General features: G+C 39.3%; 1 protein-coding gene across 7 annotated transcripts in view; it reads left to right on the forward strand.

Annotated features, from left to right (window-relative positions):
• Window positions 1-19,001, forward strand: part of ADAM23 (ADAM metallopeptidase domain 23) — a 200,369-nt gene that overhangs the window by 133,736 nt on the left and 47,632 nt on the right. For all 7 annotated transcript variants that reach the window (XM_053215688.1, XM_053215687.1, XM_027052633.2 and 4 more), the window contains exons 17-24: window positions 202-291; window positions 1,548-1,628; window positions 6,914-6,964; window positions 7,667-7,730; window positions 9,500-9,605; window positions 12,313-12,432; window positions 13,683-13,851; window positions 16,382-16,493. In XM_053215688.1, coding sequence (XP_053071663.1) covers window positions 202-291; window positions 1,548-1,628; window positions 6,914-6,964; window positions 7,667-7,730; window positions 9,500-9,605; window positions 12,313-12,432; window positions 13,683-13,851; window positions 16,382-16,493 — 793 coding nt within the window. The remainder of the gene's footprint in view (window positions 1-201; window positions 292-1,547; window positions 1,629-6,913; window positions 6,965-7,666; window positions 7,731-9,499; window positions 9,606-12,312; window positions 12,433-13,682; window positions 13,852-16,381; window positions 16,494-19,001) is intronic.

Below are 19,001 nucleotides of genomic sequence, written 5' to 3' on the forward strand. Positions count from 1 at the left end.
TAGACAAGCCTTTTCACGGAAGATCACCCTTTGATGAAAAATAAGGCAGGAAGGACTCTTATCATTGTTTAAAGTGATTACTTCCTAAAGTATTTGCTTGCTATTGTATAAGTCTCCCCACGTGGAGTACACAGGTGGAGACAGGGTTGAATGACCAGCCCGTAAGCTTCCTCGCTTACTCACGTGAAGTGTTTCCTCTAGGAATGCTATGGATTTTGCTGTAAGAAATGCTCTCTCTCCAATGGGGCTCACTGCAGCGACGGGCCCTGCTGTAACAATACCTCATGTCTTGTGAGTTACCTGGCAATTTTGTCTTCCTTTTCATGGACATATTAGCTAAATATCTCAGTGTGTACATACAGCATTTTTAGAACTTGCTACAAATCTGTTGATTGATATGTGCCTCACAGTTTTGTACAATCAATAAATCTACCTAAAACCTGGGGGTCAAAACATCTACCTTTACTATGATTCACTGTCAACTATCCTACCCTTCAATACCTCCTTAAGAAAATATACATATACTCCTTCCAAATAAACATTGAGAGTTGCCCTGAATGCGCATGAAAGCCACATTAAATGGTTGAATAGAAAAGGGACGGTTCCTGTGGTCTTTTTAATAATAGTTCCTATAATAATAATAATAATAATAATAATAATAATAGGACTTAACCTTTTTCTTTAAAACTTACCCTAATTTATTTTGGACAATGAACATAAAACCTAGTGCTTACATTTTTATGTTTGGTTTTTGAAATCCCTTATAAAGGCAAGAAAGCTAGATAAGGAATGTTCATATGTGTATATATGCAGCTTATGTGTGTGTGGACACAGTTAACTTCCATCTTAGGACCTCCAGTGAGCTTTTGAAAAGTCACTTTTTAAACATTCCTTTTTCTCATTTACCAAACCTCTAATATTACTTAGAACCATAAAGTTACATGATTTTATAATTTTATTCACTACCAAGAGGTCTTATGTATGATGGCATTTTAGGGCATTCTAGCTTGATTGTCTTATGTTCCCCACCAGATTACAAATTGCTTGACATCGGTGGTCTCTTCCTTTCATCTTTTACCCACCCCCTCAATGTGATTGGTGTCACTGAAAGGAGTTCATATGAATTCACCGAAATTTGATTGTGTACATTTAGTTACAGCAAGATTAACATCCAAGCTCATAGGTATAATCAGTGTAGACTGAGTGTGTATATCAATATTCACAGAGATCTTAAATGTTTGTATTTTAGTGATTTGCTCTTTTGTCCTCAACCACACAACTGTATCTTCTTCACATAATTGCCGTCACTTTGTTTTCCAAAAGTAATACTCTTGAGACCGTGGGTTTTGAAATCTAAAATTGAATGCCTTGGGTTAATGATTCATATTTACTACAGAGAGTGGTACCTGGACCTTGTCTCTATTCTGCAACTGCCTTGCTATTTCATAAAACGAGTTTGGTGATGGTTATGATCGTTGGTGAATAAAACAATACTATTTGAAATAGTAATTTAATACTAGCTGCTAATACTGAATTTTTATTTGCAGTTTCAGCCACGAGGGTATGAATGTCGGGATGCTGTGAATGGGTGTGATATTACTGAATATTGTACTGGAGACTCCGGCCAGGTATGACAAGCTGAGTTTTTGAACAATACATTTTACTTGCAAGTATCTTACACATTGGAAAGCTTTCAGTTTGGACTACGTGTGTGAATATGATTTAGTTTCTTTGTTTTTTGTTTTGTTTTACTTTGTTTTCTAGTAATGACTAGATCTCCACCATGCCTTGATTTTAGGAACGTATGTTGTGTTTCTTGGGCCTAAATCTCTTTTTTCTTCCAAATTTCCCCTTCATGATTAGTTCCCTTTATGTGGTTTCTATCCAATGAATTAATCTTTCTTTCTCTCCCAACATCTAAAATAGTATGTTCACATTCATGAAGAATTAATGTACTGTTTCCAAACATCTTTAAACCACAAAGCCCTTTCTTGTAAGAAAAAAATGGGTTGGGGGGCGCCTGGGTGGCTCAATCGGTTAAGTGTCTGACTTTGGCTCTGATCATGATCTTGTGGTTTGTGAGTTCCAGCCCCATGTTGGGCTCTGTGCTAACAGCTCAGAGCCTGGAGCCTGCTTCAGATTCTGTGTCTCCTCCTCTCTCTGCCCCTCCCATGCTCATGCTCTGTCTCTGTCTCTCAATAATAAATAAACGTTGAAAAAAAATTAAAAAAAAAGAAAAGAAAAAATGGGTGGGATGCCCACTGTAGAAGGCACAGAACGAGTAGCACTGCTCTGATTGAAGGGGGATCACAAGCAGGGGCCCCCTTCTCTCAGTTCTGTCTCTCTCCCACTTACATTGTCTGGCACCATGGCCCCTATGCTTTGGTGTGGACTTCTTCACGTTAAAAATTATTATACCATTATAATTGACGTTGCCTACCAGCATTCCTTCTGTATACAATTTTTATGTTTTAAAAGTTTATATTATGTTACTTTAAGGCTTTATTTTTCATTCCAACGAACATTTGTCGAGCACCTGCTGTGTATGTCAAGCACTTCTGTAAACGTTGGGATGTGGTAGGGAACCAGACAGACAAGTCCTTGTACTCACGGGACTTACGTTTTGCTGGGTGGAGAGATAAGTGAACAGAAACATCTATGGTGGGAAGTGCTCAGTGTAAAATAAGATGATATGAGATGTGGGGTGGGTAGCGTTAGGTGGGGTGGTCAGGTGCACCTTCCTGGAGGAGTTGGCATTTAACTAGAAACACAAATAAGATGGAGCTAGTCAGAAAACAGCGAGTAAGGAAGCTTATCTTCCTCAAGAAATGGAATGAAGGCAGGGATTACTGGAGAGTAGTGGGAAAAAAATCGAGAGGACGTCAGCAATCAGGGCAGTAAGGGAGTAATAAGAATTTTGGGTTTCATTCTACATTTATCTTTGCTCTGACATGACTTCAAAAACATTTTCCTGTGCTATTACACAGTTTTTATAAATGTCCTTTTTACCATTACATGAGAGTCTGTCATGTGGATTTATCATTTGACTTGTGACTTGTTATCCAGTGGTGGATATTTGGGCTGTTGGCAGTTTTTCGTTATTGTAATTAATATGACGGTGAACATCTTCGTGCATCCTTAAGAGTGTTTCTTGTTCCTAAGGGTTTGCTCCTTAGGATAAATTGCCCAGGCGTGGAGTTATCTATTGCCAGGTACTGTGGTTTCCAAGAGGCTCCCAATAAGTAGAGTACAGTTGGAGGTCAAAATACCCTTTTTTCTATTGCATTGAGAGCTAAATGAGCCTCTTTCTAGATCCCATATTCAGGCTGTAGCAACAGGTTGTTGACAGGGGTGGGTCTGGAGCGACTTCTCCCTGCAAAGGTGGGTCCTTGCCTTGTATGTCTCGGTGGAACAGTGGGGAGAGTATACTTTGTGTGAGGAGGCAAAAGAAGAAGGCAGAACTGAGCCAAACTGCCCGGTAGTTCTTCCTCGCTTTGTCAATCAGTCAGGCAGTCTACTTGCCTGGAGCAGGTGGGGGAGTGGGGGGAGGGAAGCAAGTATTGGAACAGAGTAGCTAGAATTACACTGAGTTCCCTTGGGGAGGGGGAGAGGGGTAAAGAGGAGAAGGAGGCAAAGGTTTTTAACTAGGCTTTTTGAAGATTCTCAATGTATATTATCTGAGAGTCCATTCAGAGGGACCCTTTTAAGGATGTGATACAGTGAAATATCTTCAAGCTATTTTGTACTGACTTTGTGCATCTCTGTTTCTTCTCTTTAGATATGTAAATAGGTTTCCTTGCAATTTTCCTATGATATAGTGAAAGAGCGTAAGAACTGTGGGTTCTGTGTTTCGTGCCAAGTTTTATGTTTGGTGACAATCCCGATACACTGTTTCACTGGGTTGTATTTTTAGTTTTGTAGAATACTATTTTTATACCCATCATATATGGTTTTGGTTCTGTGTGTTCAGCTCTTTTCAAAGTACAGCTTTTTTCATTTCAGGCTTTAATTCCTGAATTGCCATAGAATTTACTGGAAGTAAGGCTTTTTTAATGAGGGCTCTATGTTCTACTTAATATTCTGTAGCCTAAATTTTTAAAACATTCTTTTTGCCTCATGTGTATAAGGTGAAAATTATACTATTATACTGTACTATTCAATTAATATCTCAGTGGCATATTGGAATAGCATGTTCTTTTAGCAATCATTTCCTTATATGACCAGAATGTGCCTGAAATAGATAATTGGGATAGAGGAAGCTAAGATCCGTCAGAACTCTGCTTTCTAACAGGCAGTGAACTTTGAATTTAATTGGTACTAATTATGATTAGGAAAATGGGATCGCTGAGAATCTCTGCATCTCTGCATCTCTGAGAATCAATGTCATTGGCAACATCATGACTTTGTCTTGTATCTCAAATTTTGCTTACTTTTGATGTTAGCATTTGCTTATCCGTTTGGGCTGGTTTTTAAATTCACGGTTTATCACAGAATAAACAATACTTGTGCAACTGAGAGAAATCCTTGGCAAACAATACCGGATGATATAATAAAGGTATTTTTGAAAGATGTGGGAAATGTTTCTTGTTAGCACTATGAAACATGGCATCTAAATGGGTGGCATAACACGATTTAAAATAAGCACATTTAAATGCTGTTGCACTGCTGAAGCCTGCCTCGTGTGAACCTTCCTGCACAGCATGAAACTGGGGGCTAGAATGGCATTTAGAGATGGAATCCAGAGCTCTGCTCACAGCAGAACAAAGTATACAGATGAATGGTTCTTTTGTTTTAAGTGTCTCCAGAGAAGTAAGACATTCTGTAATTTCCCACGTTAAACATTTCAGTAATAAGCAACTCACTTTTACTAGCCTAAACTGAAAATAAATTGATTAGAAATCTTGCATGTAGCTGTGACAGTTTATAATAAGGGCTTTTTTTCTTTTAATTGGTAAGAATTCTACACATTTCTTTTTAATTGCGACCTCACAAAAGTCAAATGTGATAAAGTAATTTTAGACCCCGGTATACCTATTTGAGTAGCCATGTTTCTTTTGCATTTTTGTTCAGTGTGATTGTATTTGGCTCAGAGTAAGTGAATAATTAATGTTAGTTGATTAATAAGATAATGATTGTGTTTTGAGTGGATTTGGATGGATGAAAGAGGCCACTTTTTGTGGCCAGATCTCTGTTTTTGTGCCACGGGCCCAGTATGCTAGGTTTTAGTGCTGATAATTATGTCCTTTGAATAGTCACCATCAGATTGATCATAAAGCTGTGGTGAATGAAAGCTTATATGAAAGCCAGTTTTTCTTTAGAAAGGGGAAAAACCAAAGCATTTTATCTCAGTGTTCCTCAGTAAGCTAGCGCTTCTTGGCAATTGTAAATTCTAAATTGGTTCTATTGCCTTTCTGTACTGAACTTGATAAACAGCTTGATATGTGGAGAACAGAGTAACTTAATTGTATCTGCGTAAGTCATTCATTTATTTATTCCATTAGCCAATACTCATTGAGCACCTACTCAATAATAATCGAGCCTGGCTTTGTTCTAGGTGCTTGGGAGGCAGCAGGGAAGCAAACATAAAATCCCCGCCTGCCTGGAGCTCACACTGGGAGGGGGACAATAGACAAATGAGTAACATATGTGAGCATAAGGTGATAAATCCTAAGGAGAAGGAAAAACCAGGAAATGGGGAGCGGAGAATGCCAACATGGGAGGGGTCATAGTTTTTGAGAGCAAACCATAGTTTTTGAGAGCAGAAGTCTGGGGGGAAGTGTGAAGGAAGAGCAGGGTGGAGGCCGTGGGGGGGATGCGTGCCTGGCAGATTTGCAGTCACATCAGTCACGGCAGAGTAGGGTGGGAACAGGGCAGCCAGTCGGAGGCTGTGTCGCACTTCAGGTGAGGGGTGATGGCGGATTGGGCCGAGTGTTAGCAGTGGAGGTGGAGAGAAGTGGTCAGATCGTGATTATAGTTTGAAGGTAGAGGTAGGCAGATTTGTTGACAGACTGGAAGGAGGGTGTGAGAGAAAGAGAGAAACAGAAGACGACTTCAAGGTTTGGAGCCTGACCCGTTGGAAGAGTGGAACTGACATTTACTGACAAGGTGAAGACTGGGGGAGGACCCAGTGCCTGTTGTTGTGTTTCTTATTCCCTTGTTTTACCTGTATGCATATTGCTTTTTTTCTTTTCACATTTGCTTTGAACATGGTACAAGAGCCTTTGGCTTGAACTGTCTTCAGGTCTCTCAAATGTGGCAAATAAAATGCATAGATAGTAAAATTTTTAAATTATTCAGGGTAACTTTTTGGGAAAGTGAAGTGTACTTTTTAAACAATGGTTTGATAAATAGACCCAGGGAAAGAAAGAACCATCCTGCCACGATTGTTCTAGTGACAGGCCTGTAGTTTGAGAGGTTGGAGATGTTCGGGGATGCAACACTGACATTGAGTTGAAAGAGTATTTCTTCTTTCTCAGTGATGTGGCCTATGGGTGAGCATCAGGGGTGTCGAATGCAGATCTGACATTTCACAGGGCTGAGAAAGGTCTTGTGAATTAGTTCCCCAATGTGTCCACTCCTACGTATCAAGGTGATTCATTCCCTTGGTTGTCTGTTTCAATCCCTTCTACTTTTAACTGTAGGCAAGTGAATGTAATGGTATAAAATACCCATTGCATGGATTAATTTAATTGTTATTTTTACCAATAATACCAAGAATTTTACCGAGAATAATTACCAAGAATAATTTTACCAAGAATTAGTTTGGATAACCTACTTAAGATTACTCATGTTTTTCTAAAATTCCCAATTATATATTCACCATGGTTGGTTTTTGTTTTGCATTTTTGTATATTGTACACAGAATCTGAAGGTACTTATGTTGAACATTAACTAAACACATTATATTTTTCAGTGCCCACCAAATCTTCATAAGCAAGACGGATATGCATGCAATCAGAATCAGGTATGCTGGGTGATAAACTTTAAATGTAATTTTAAAAGGATTAGTTTGTGAGTTCTTTTTTTCTTTTTGATAAATGTAACTTTGAAGGGAAATTGCAACTCAAAGAACAATAAATTATTGCAGTGGTCTTCTAATTCAGCATTGCTTCATAGCATATCAAATACTAAATATAGTATTATATTTAACCCTGGTGACAAATTGTCTGATTGAGGGCAAGGGAAAAAATGTAACGACTAAGGAATTACGAATTTAATTTATTGAGTTGTGACCCTCTTTCAATAACGCCAGCTTATTATGGGAAAGTCTGACTGTTATAGTGTGCTGTAATCTGTTATAATTAGGATTTTTTTCTTTCCTGAAAGCCATGTTGTAATGTAACATTCACACCCAAAAGAAGCTAAAGGTCATTCTGGAATCACCCAAGAAGCGTACCAACTTTTGTTTTCCATAAAATGTAAAATTGTAGATGATTAAGTTTTGACTTCAAGAGCTATACCCTGAGGTCTGTTCTGGGTTTTAGAATTTAACTGTCTGTTGTACTTCCCTTAAGATGTTTGTGATTTTTATTTTCACTGAAAATATTGGGGTATGGAGTGAAAAAAAATCAACTTATCTAAAACAACAAAAGGAGATCTTGCAGTACAAGTCTGGGGGAAACGGAGCCGACTGTGTGGGCCTCCTAATGTGTGTCGCTGTCCTCAGGGCCGCTGCTACAACGGGGAGTGCAAGACCCGAGACAACCAATGTCAGCACATCTGGGGGACGAGTAAGTCATGTTTTCCTGCTTGGTGGCTGCACATAGGTTTCTCTACATACTATCCTGCACTTCCAGTCTTGCTGAAAGACATGTACAGCTTGGTGTTTTCTTTTGTTTTGTTTTATTTTATTTTATTTTTAAATGATTATTTATTTATTGAGAGAGAGAGAGCATGAGCAGATGAGGGACAGAGAGAGATAGACAATTCCAAGCAGATTCCATGCTATCGGTGCAGAGCTGGATGCAGGACTTGATCTCAGAAACCATGAGATCATGACCTGAGCCAAAGTCAAGAGTAGGATGTTTAACCAACTGAGCCTCCTAGATGCTCCCGGAGTGACATTTTCAAAAATACTCTAGGAAAGGATGAGAGTAAAGAGGACTGTGAGTGTGATCACAAAACCACAGAAAACAACTGTTCAAGCTGAGGACTTGTTATCAGAACCAAGTCATGTCACTCAGTGATCTGGCTGTCAGAGAAGGGATGTCACTTCCACTTGCAAAGATTGGGTTCAGTGGGATGGTCACATTCATTGTCGAGACACTTGCGTGATTCACTGTGTACCTTGGGTTTAACTTTTACCCCTCAAGTTAGCCTTCTGTTCTTTTACCCCAGAAAAGTACCAGACTTTTTAAAATTCTGTAATTCTATTATCTCACTTGGAAGGGAAGAAATGCAGGTCCTTCCTGAGGGGCAGACACATAGAGATTGGAAACATAGTCATGACTCTCAGTACATTCCCTAAGTGTTAATGCACCCCTTCTCTTCCTGACATTTACACTGCCTTTCCAGCGAACTTCAACTTCAGCCTTTGGGGGCCAGACCACAACAGAGAGAAAAGGGTCTGTCTTGTGGTGGAGGCTGGGTCACCCCCAAAGGAAAGAAAGCACATGAAGGGACAATAGAGCCCCTGCAGGAGTGATTTCAGTGTTCGGCAAATATCGTTTAACTGAAAGGTTTACTTTCAGTGCTTCAGTTTTGACAGAGGAAAGATGATAGAGGCATATTTGTCTTTTAAAAGGTTTATAAGTCAAAACCCAAGTGTCGATACAAAATCTTAACTGCCTAAGACTTTATATATAATATAGTTTAATATTAATATAAAACAGACCTAAGGTTCTTTTTTTTTTTAATTTTTTTAATGTTTATTTATTTTTGAGAAAGAGAGAGACATAGTGTGAGTGGGGGAGGGGCAGAGAGCAAGGGAGACACAGGATCCGAAGCAGGCTCTAGGCTCTGAGCTGTCAGCACGGAGCCCAATGCAGGGCTCAAACCCACAACACGTGAGATCATGACCTGAGCCAAAGTCAGATGCTTAACCAGCTGAGCCACCCAGGCACCCCAGGCCTAAGATTCTTTATTAGTTTTCTGTATGCCACTTTCCCTAATGCCTGCTGATGGCCATTTCTACCTCCCTCCCTGAAACCCACCAAACAAGAATTTGGCAATCAGTTTGTTTTTCAAGTTAAAAACAGGGATGTGTTAGCACTGTCTTGTAGTAGCTTGCAAGAGCCAAGTGTTAAATTTTCAGGAATTTCAGAAGCCTGTTGCCATCACATTGACGGTTGAAAATTAGCCATGTGTTAATTAGACCGTGGAAATTTGCACAGTGGTATTTACACCATGGAAATTGGCATGAAAATTGGCAAATGCTATGAGTCAGAATTTTTTTTTTCTTTTTGTGGACAACCAGTTGTTAAGCATTTACCTGCACACTGCTGGTTGTGAATAACAAAATGACTAACACAAATTCTCTTCTCTTGCTCGTCTCCAAAAGAGGCTTCAGGGTCTGACAAGTTCTGTTACGAAAAGCTGAACACAGAAGGCACAGAGAAGGGAAACTGTGGGAAGGATGGAGACCGATGGATCCAGTGCAGCAAACAGTGAGTGGTCAGCTTCAGGGGCACAATGAGTGACTTGGAAGGCCTGGCTCAAATGTGACTTGGGCACAAAATAAGTGTTACTGATTTTTAATAAACAGTCAACTATTGAAAATGTTAAGAGTATGTACTTTAAGAACACATTAGTCTATCTAGAAGCAAATGGCTGTGGACTAAGCAGTTGCCGTGGCACAGACTCACAACATTTCTGTAAAACATTTCTCCCATGTTGTCTTTTACCTGATGCTTGTCTGAAAAGACACTTTGCCAAGTGTTAAGACATAATATTGGGTCTTAATTTGCTACTTTTGCTGGAAGGTATGGCCTATGAATGTACTAGTATACACAAAGTTGTACAAGCACAATATGTGGATTGTCTATATTTCGGGGACAACTCGAAGTGAAGTGGTGCATATTTTGGATCATTCCGTGAGTGCAATACCATTTGATTTAATTAAGCATCTAACGTCTATATCAGATTTTCCCCCCACTTCTAAAAAGCCTCTAGTTAGTGCATATTGGAGGCATCTTTACTCAGGAAATGACATATTTTTAGAGGACACTGGTAATAGTTTTCCCTGGATTAGTTTCGGAAAGTGAAAACTGTGATTGTATAGTTTATTAAAGTTAACTCAGTGACATGATCTATGGGACCATTAAGTTATGGGCCAAATTTCCTTCATTATCCTTCCGTATCCATAAGGATTCTCCCAGTTCTGAAGCAAAGCAAGGAGTTTTATTTTTCTAGTTAATGATCTCTCTGTGGTACTTTATGAAACTTTGCTATTCCATGTAGTCTTTGATGGTGGATGAGGCCTTAGGAGACAACAAATCTTTGACCAAAATTTCTTTAAAATTAAACCAAAATAATAGACTGTAACTTCTCAACTAATGTCTCACAGGTGAGGCACAGACATTCCAAAATATTGCTTCTCTTTCGAAGGTGACAGACAGTAGGAGGGAGTGGGGCCTAAAGTAGTAAAAATGTATGTGGTTGGACACCTGGATTTCATTAGCTTAATGTCCTGGACAAACCTATCATTTCTCTGTGTCTGTGTCACTTCAAAAAGTTTGGGAGGCATTGGATTGGATCATTGTAAAAGATAGCTTTTGAACATCTAGTAATAGAACATCCAACCCCCAAGGGGGTAAAGAAAATTAATGCCTGTTTTCTGAAATGTTTAAAAATCGGGATATATAGCATGTAAGCAGAAAAGTGAATAACGCACAAATATTTAGTTTGCCAAATGATTATTACATGAATCTCCATGTCATTCCTACCTGGATCAAGGAATAGAACTTGCAGCATTGCAGAAAACGTATCCTTCCCTGCAAGGTGCCCTTGTCTCTCTCCCGCAGGTACTGCCATCCTTTTATGGCAATTACTTTCTTGGCTTTTACAGTTTGGCTGCCTAAGTTTTCATCCCTAAACAATATATTTTGCCTAAGGTTTTGGTATAAAAGGAATCATGCTTCATGCATTATTTTCTATTTTGCCTCTCAAGGTCAGCATTTTAAGCATCTTCCGTGGTGTGTGGTGTTGTTCATACGTATTGTTCATTTGTTTTATTTTCATTCGTATTCATATTCCCATCCCATGATGTATTTCTCCGCTCTGTGTTAATTTAGGTAGTTTCCATGTTTTGGCTGTTAGGAACCATACTGCTCTGGGTATTCTTATACGTGTAACTTAGCGCACACTTGTACATGTTTTTCTAAGGCCGATACCCAAAAGAAAAATGGCTAGGTTGGAGGGTATGTGTCTTTTCAGTGCCACCCAGATGATGTCACAGCTTTCTAAAATGGCTATACTAGTAAACCCCACCGTCAGTAGTATGCACATGAGACTTTTGTGGAATCACATACTGACCAACACTTGGTATTAAAAGACGTTTTACTTTTATCCTTTCTGGTGGCATAAACTGCCATTTAATTTTGGTTTGAATTTGCATTTCCCTGATTGCAAATGGAATTTAGTACATTTTTGTAGTACATTTGTAGTACATTTATCGGACATGGATTTCCTTTGTTTTGATGTGTCATTTCAATTCCCCGCCCTTTTTTAGGGGAGAGTTCATTGTTTACTTAACAAATAAGCTGGAGGTAGCTGCTCTCATGGGGGCAGGGGCAGGGGCGGGGGCGGGGTGTGTGTGTGTGTCATTTAACAGTGTCTCTAAGGACCCAGATGATTTTGACCCCATAGCATGTTGGAGTGTCTGTCCTTCTGCTTGTGAACTCACGATGGCAAGGTTGGATACAAAGGCTGCACATTCAAAGACAGGCAGTGTGAGAGTAGGAACAAAAGGTCTTCTCCCTGTTGGGCTCTGACCTCTTATCCAGAAAGCAGCATTCTCCCCAGCAACTTCCTATCTGGCTCCTCTTCCAGTCACCACACCCAGGGGCCACTTTTAGCCCTATTAGGGCAGGACAGAGGGAAAGTGGCCGTAGGGGATGGGGGTGCCAGACTAGCTCAGACACCGGTCATGATCCATCTCTTGAGGTTGGGCATGTCGCTACCCAAACAAAACTGTGATCCTGTGAGCAAGGAAGGCGTGGGTCATAGCCAACCAGCAGTATTTGAACACGTCTTTATTTAGAAGGAAAGAAAATATTTTCAATTTTTGAATAGATGTGGACTGGATAGTTTTGATTATTTTGAGCTTGATTCATCCTATCCTGTTCTGTTTTTGTTTTTATTTGACATGCTCAGTGATGTGTTCTGTGGATTTTTACTCTGTACCAATCTTACTCGAGCTCCACGCATTGGTCAACTTCAGGGTGAGATCATCCCAACTTCCTTCTACCATCAAGGCCGAGTGATTGACTGCAGGTAATATGTTAAATGTTTGAAAATCTAATGAATCACGAGAATTACAAATTCAGAAAAATCAAATGAATTTTTTCTGTTTCTCACAAGAGGACTGTTGACTTTAATTTTATGATCACCTTTCATGTTTAGAGTTAAAAAACAAGGTTGTATATTGATTTGCAAATTACATTTGCTCAAAAATGGGACCACTTATTAGTAGTAGGGTCTTCTTTGTAATTATAACTGTTGAGTAGACTTACAGTGTCCATTTTGACCTATGGTTAAAGCTTTGAGCATTGTAATAGCTCAGTATTTGAACACTATGTGTGTTTTATTTTTTTATCATAAAAAATAGACTTTATACTTCACGCAGCATATTTCTGCTTTAGAAGATGGTTTAATACTCAACATATAGAGCATATTTATTAAGATGTTATTTATAGTTGTAGGCATACATTTGATATCCAATTATCTGTGAGTACAGGGCACAGGAAGTATGAGGCTTATTTTTTAAATCACGTGCACATGGTACTGTTGTGGCCCCAAACACGTCTGGGATTCCCCTACAGAACCGCTTTTAGTGCCTGCAGACTTTTATCTGTAGTGTCCTTAGAGTAGCTAACCTTCATCTTCCATGAGTGAATGTAAGCTTTGGAAACATCCAAAAAAAAAAGAACAACTTTTGAAGAAGATTTAGTAAAGTGGTTGGGTGAGCAAATTGAAAACTGTTCTCTTGCTCGAATGATTGCCGGTTTTTGTTTCCTTTAAACTGCTCTGAAAACAATTCTAACCAGGTCCTAGACAATAAGATCCTTCCTGGAATAAATTTGTAATCTAATTACTTAGACGCACATTCTTTGAACGTGTAAGTTTTCACACATCTTTAGATACGACAGCCTAATTAAATTATATATTCTTAACTAGTATATTATGTAAAAGCTGGCTTCTTTTGTTCTTAGGCAACTCACCCTTAGTCTTAATGCTGGTCTTGACAGCAAGTGAAGATTTAGTATATACTTTGTGCCGATGACATTTTTTCCCCAATGACATGCAGTGCGATAATGGCAATGAAATGTATTTCCTGTCCTCATGTTCTTTTATTGAAAGGAGGTGGAAAAGAGGGAAAGGCAGGGAGAGGTAGAGAAATGCTAGGAGCCATCTATGTCCACTGACAGCCTCTTTAATTTCATGAAGAGCAAGCCTCTTTCATGTTGGCTTTCTGTTTCTAACTATGGTGCTAATGGTTGCATGAATATCTTTCTCCTTTTTAGTGGTGCTCATGTGATTTTAGATGATGATACAGATGTGGGCTATGTAGAAGATGGAACGCCATGTGGTCCATCCATGATGTGTTTAGATCGGAAGTGCCTACTGATTCAGGCCCTAAATATGAGTAGCTGCCCACTTGATTCCAAGGGTAAAGTCTGTTCAGGCCATGGGGTAAGTAGGCATCCGTGTTCCAGTTTAAACCTTTATTCTCTGGCATCCTCAAAGTTCACAGTTGTCAGACTTGCATTTCAGCCATTCTCCTTTTGCGTCTGCTGCCAGTGTCTATGCACTATGATAATTTCCAGACTATCCTCACCTGCTAAGGATGATACCCATAGGTACCGATATGGTTTTATTTGTGTTGTTTGTTTTATCACTGGCTACTTGTGTTTCCCACGTTGTCTATACCTTGCCAGCTAAAGAGGTGGAAGAAATTGGTAGGGTTCCTAAAAGAACCGTAGACCCCACGTGAACTACTTTGTGCCATTCAAGATAACGTTAGTCCTCTCAGTATTCCCTTTCGGCTACTCAGCATGTGTACTGAGTATCTGTGTGTACAAGATCACATAGACTAGATGTTGAATCACTGATATAATTCACGTGTTTAAAATTGTATAGTTCTGCTCCGCCCATTGCCAGCTGAAGAGAAAATGCTTTCTCCACTCACACTTGTATGTGTTTGTAATTCTGTGAACAAGGTGGGCAGACACTGCCTGGCAAACTGAGACTTAATACCTCGACACAGAATTTAATAATTATTAAAAAAAATTTTTTTTTCAACGTTTATTTATTTTTGGGACAGAGAGAGACAGAGCATGAACGGGGGAGGGGCAGAGAGAGAGAGGGAGACACAGAATCGGAAACAGGCTCCCGGCTCTGAGCCGTCAGCCCAGAGCCTGACGCGGGGCTCGAACTCCCGGACCGCGAGATCGTGACCTGGCTGAAGTCGGACGCTCAACCGACTGCGCCACCCAGGCGCCCCGAATTTAATAATTATTTAAATTAGCTTAGTAAAAGAAAGACGTTTCAAAATTTATACAGACTTTAGAAATGGAAAAAAAATAGACATGAAGAAATTGAGAGTGATAACATGAAAGGAAAATGCTGGAAGGAAGGCAAAAATAATCAAAATATAGCTAGCTAGCAGAGGACGTGGAATACAACAAGGTAGAGAGGCCTTAGAAGGAAATGCCTAATGACTATTCAGGGTTTTGGGTTTGGTTGAATCCTAGGCTCACCAGTATAGTTTAGTGATTTAGAGCATGGTTTTGGAGGCTAGAAAGAACCATGGGTTTGAGTCCTGACTGTGCCCCTTGGTCTCCTGGTGACTTTGGGTAAGGCACTTACCTTCTCTTAGCCACCAGGGTGATGGGTAGTATGGGGATTAAATTAGATGCTATGCATAAAGCACTCGGCATAGGTACCTAGCACATAGTGAATGTTCAATAATCACTGTTAAAATAAAAGCACTGGACAGACATTTCAGTTATTTCAGTTACCTCTCTGAAAACATCATAAAACTTAATGTCTAGAAAGGCCCTTCTTAATTCTGTACTTTTCTTGTCACTTTTTCATCCTGTTAAATAAAAGGTCAGATTCAACCTTGTTAATCGCAATCATGCTATTATAACACTTCAGATTAAAAAGCTTCTTATACCAATAGGCTGATATTCAGTTTATCATCTCTAATGATCTGTCTCTGAATGTATTTCACAGGCAGATAAGAATTTAAACACCTCTATCTCTAGTTTGCATGGTTGTTTATTTCATCTAAATTACAAGTCCATTCCAGCATGCTGCTTGGTCCCCAGGACAAGCGAAAGGAGACAACAATCATTCTAGGAGGGTCTTCAGCCTGGCTGAGAGAAGGGTGATACCAAGGGCAGGCAGGGGAGGTGGGTGTTGTGCTCATTTGGACATGGTGAGGTAAAACAATGCATTGGTGATTTATTTAATCTGGTGTTTAATCTCTGGCCCTGCCACTGGAGCCCTGTATCTGTTAATTTCTTGAATTAAGCATATGTTTCTGAAGTATGTTCCTAGAAACAACTACTTCTGAAAAAACGACATTGTCAGACATTTGTGTAAATAATATCAACATAAACAATTAACATTTAATTTAAAATTTTCTTCCATTTGGAGGCACCTGGCTGGTTCAATTGGTAGAATATGTGACTCTTGATCTCAGGGTTGTGAGTTTGAGCCCCACGTTGGGTGTAGAGATTACTTAAAAGTAAAATCTTAAAAAACATTTTTTCTTCTTTTAATGGGTATTTTTCTATAATTAACAAGAAAACACCACTCAGCAATTTTACGTATATGTTGTCTCCCCTTTTCAACCATGGGAGACTTAAAAAATTCAAAGTGGTTTTTAAAGGCTTCCGCCCTGCCCCACGTCTCTTTTACATTCATCACCATTAGTCAAAAAAGCAGAATGAGGGGCACTTGGGTGGCTCAGTTGGTTAAGCGTCCGACTTCAGCTCAGGTCACAATCTCGCGGTCCGTGAGTTCGAGCCCCGCGTCGGGCTCTGGGCTGATGGCTCAGAGCCTGGAGCCTGCTTCCGATTCTGTGTCTCCCTCTCTCTCTGCCCCTCCCCCGCTCACGGTCTGTCTCTCCCTCTCAAAAATAAATAAACATTAAAAAAAAATGTTTAAGAAAGCACCATGAAAATGTCCCATTTCTGTTTTTTGTTCCTCACAGGTGTGTAGTAATGAAGCCACCTGCATCTGCGATTTCACCTGGGCAGGGACAGACTGCAGTATCCGGGATCCAGTTAGGAACCTTCACCCCCCCAAGGATGAAGGACCCAAGGGTTTGTGCGATTTCAGTTTCAATTCATTACATGCTGAATTTGTTGGCACTCTTCCGGTGGTGCCAATATAACAAGTGAAACGATTTGAAAGGAGACACTCCAGAGTATCTCTTTTGCCATTCAAACATATAATTCATGTTACTGAAGCATTAAGGATTCTAGAGTGACGTAGTGAAGCGTTTGAATTTCCCCTAGTTTAGAACTGAGATTAGAAAGAAGTAAATATACCAATTTCCTTCCTTGCAGTTTCCTTTCTTTCCTATAAACCTCCTTCCTTTTCCATAAGCACATATATTAATCATTGTACAGTTTGTCTCCACTCTGCCAGTTTTCTAATAGGTAAAATCTTTTTGGCTAACATGAGACTCTAGTCATTCCTCAGAATTAGAATCCTCCAGAGGGAAATTGCTGTCTTCTATGCTCTGCTTAAACACATTTTTGATTGGGAAGAAGTGGAAAATCTTCACAGAACTATATATATTTTTAAGTTTATGTATTTATTTTGAGGGAGAGAGAAAGAGCATGTGTGAGTTGGGCAGGGGCAGAGAGAAAGAGAGAGAGAAAGAAAGAGAGAGAATCCCAAGCAGGCTCTGTGCTGATAGCACAGAGCCTGATGCGGGGCTCGATCTCACAAACTGTGAGATCATGACCTGAGTCAAAATCAAAAGTCAGACGCTTAACCAACTGAGCCACCCAGGTTCCTCCAAAATCCTCACCAAACTTTAATTCTTCAAAGAGAATATGAAAGATCTGGACTTTGTTTTAGTCAGTTATCAGAAAGAGAGAAATTAGAATTTTAAAATTAGAAGGAGTCTCAATGGCCATCTAGAACCACCCTCATCTTGCAGATGAGAACACCCAGGCCTTGAAGACAGGTGACATTTTATAGTTATCCAGGTAGCCAGAGACAGAGCTGGGACCAAGACCCAAGTGCCCGATCTCAGGCCCAGTCTTTTCTGTTACGTTGTGTTATAACATGCTCTTTATTATCATAAACTTGGTAATCACTTTCTCATTATTCCTCCCCCATTCCCAAGCCCTCATATGATTTCAAAGATCTAAAATAAGTCATCAATTGCAGTAGGCTTATTACAGCATCTATAGCATTGTACCTGAGAAACCAGAGTTTCTAGAGCAGAGGATGTGTCCCAGTGACATCGTACATCACGTTCTTTTTCATGGTGCCACTAATGATATTTTATAAATAACTATCATGATTTTTTCCTGCAGGTAGGAAAAGTACCTATAGAAATAGTGTCATTTTGATTGCTTAGTTTTGCATGGGAGCTCATTTAAACTCTCTGAACTTCAGCATCGGGAAAATATTGGGAAAATATGACTTTGAAAAGTATATGAAGCGCCATGCTCCTCAGTTCCTGAAGAGATTTAGCTCATCTGGGTGCATGTGTAATGTTCAGTAATAGTGGGTGTGTTAAAAAGTCTCCATGCATTTACTTAATATGCCTATGATATTGAAATTCTGTAAGAAGAACCATAGTCACACCCTCACAGTCTATTTCTGTTCTCCTACTTCTATTTGTAAAAAGGAACCAGTTCCACTTTTACATTTAGTCTTAAAACTGGAACAAAAAATTCTTGGATCCACCTTCAGAAGTTAGATTTAGAGCAGATTTCAAACTCTGACAAGAGAAGCAGACGTTCATTCTTTCCAAATTTTCTCTCCATGGCACGTCTGTGATTCTCTTAAAGATCTAGATGCTGTTTCTTCAAGTGATATATAAAGAAGAGATGAACAGAGCTAAATTGGCTTAGCCTCTGTCCTTTTTCAGTACGTGGGGGTAGAGGGTTAGCAGTTGTCCGATTCTATTTCCCATTCCTTCACCCACCTATGCCTAGAAAGCTTAGCTGGGAGGGTGTGAAGCAAACAGCTGCATTCTGGAAAAGAGGAGATTCACAGCCGCCTTCTGTTTTGTTTTCCTTTTCCCCATGGTGCTCTTCTATATTATCTTTTAAAAATAACTTTTATGACCATTCAAGTAATACTTGTTTATGGTAGAGAATTTTGGAAATAAGGAAAAGATTAAAAAGAAAATAAAAATCACCCTTAATGCCACAACTCAGAGGTAATCAGTATACACATTCTGGTGTATTTCTTTTCTGTCGCATGTTTTCTTTTTTCATTATTAGTGAAGACAATGGAGTCACTAAAGTAAAGGCACCCCCTCGTTCTAAAATTGCTAAAATCCTCGTGACTCTGGTAATCTTTATTAAATAGAAAAAAGCCATTAATTACTATCTATGAAGAGCAGTTATTATTGTAAATCATTAGATTTCTAGAAAAGTCAAGCAGTTTTAGCATGACTAAATAATAGCTTTATCTATGATGGTTATTAATATCTTTTCAGCCTCTATAAACAATCCATTAATACATTAGTAAAATGAGAAAGAAAATCACAATTTTAACACCTCGTTATCAGTTTTATGATTTTGTTTTTGATATTCTGGTTAAAAGAAAATGATAAGAGAGAAACTAGGTACTTCCAATTG

Source organism: Acinonyx jubatus, chromosome C1 (genome assembly GCF_027475565.1).
Source record: "Acinonyx jubatus isolate Ajub_Pintada_27869175 chromosome C1, VMU_Ajub_asm_v1.0, whole genome shotgun sequence".
Classification (NCBI taxonomy): domain Eukaryota; kingdom Metazoa; phylum Chordata; class Mammalia; order Carnivora; family Felidae; genus Acinonyx; species Acinonyx jubatus.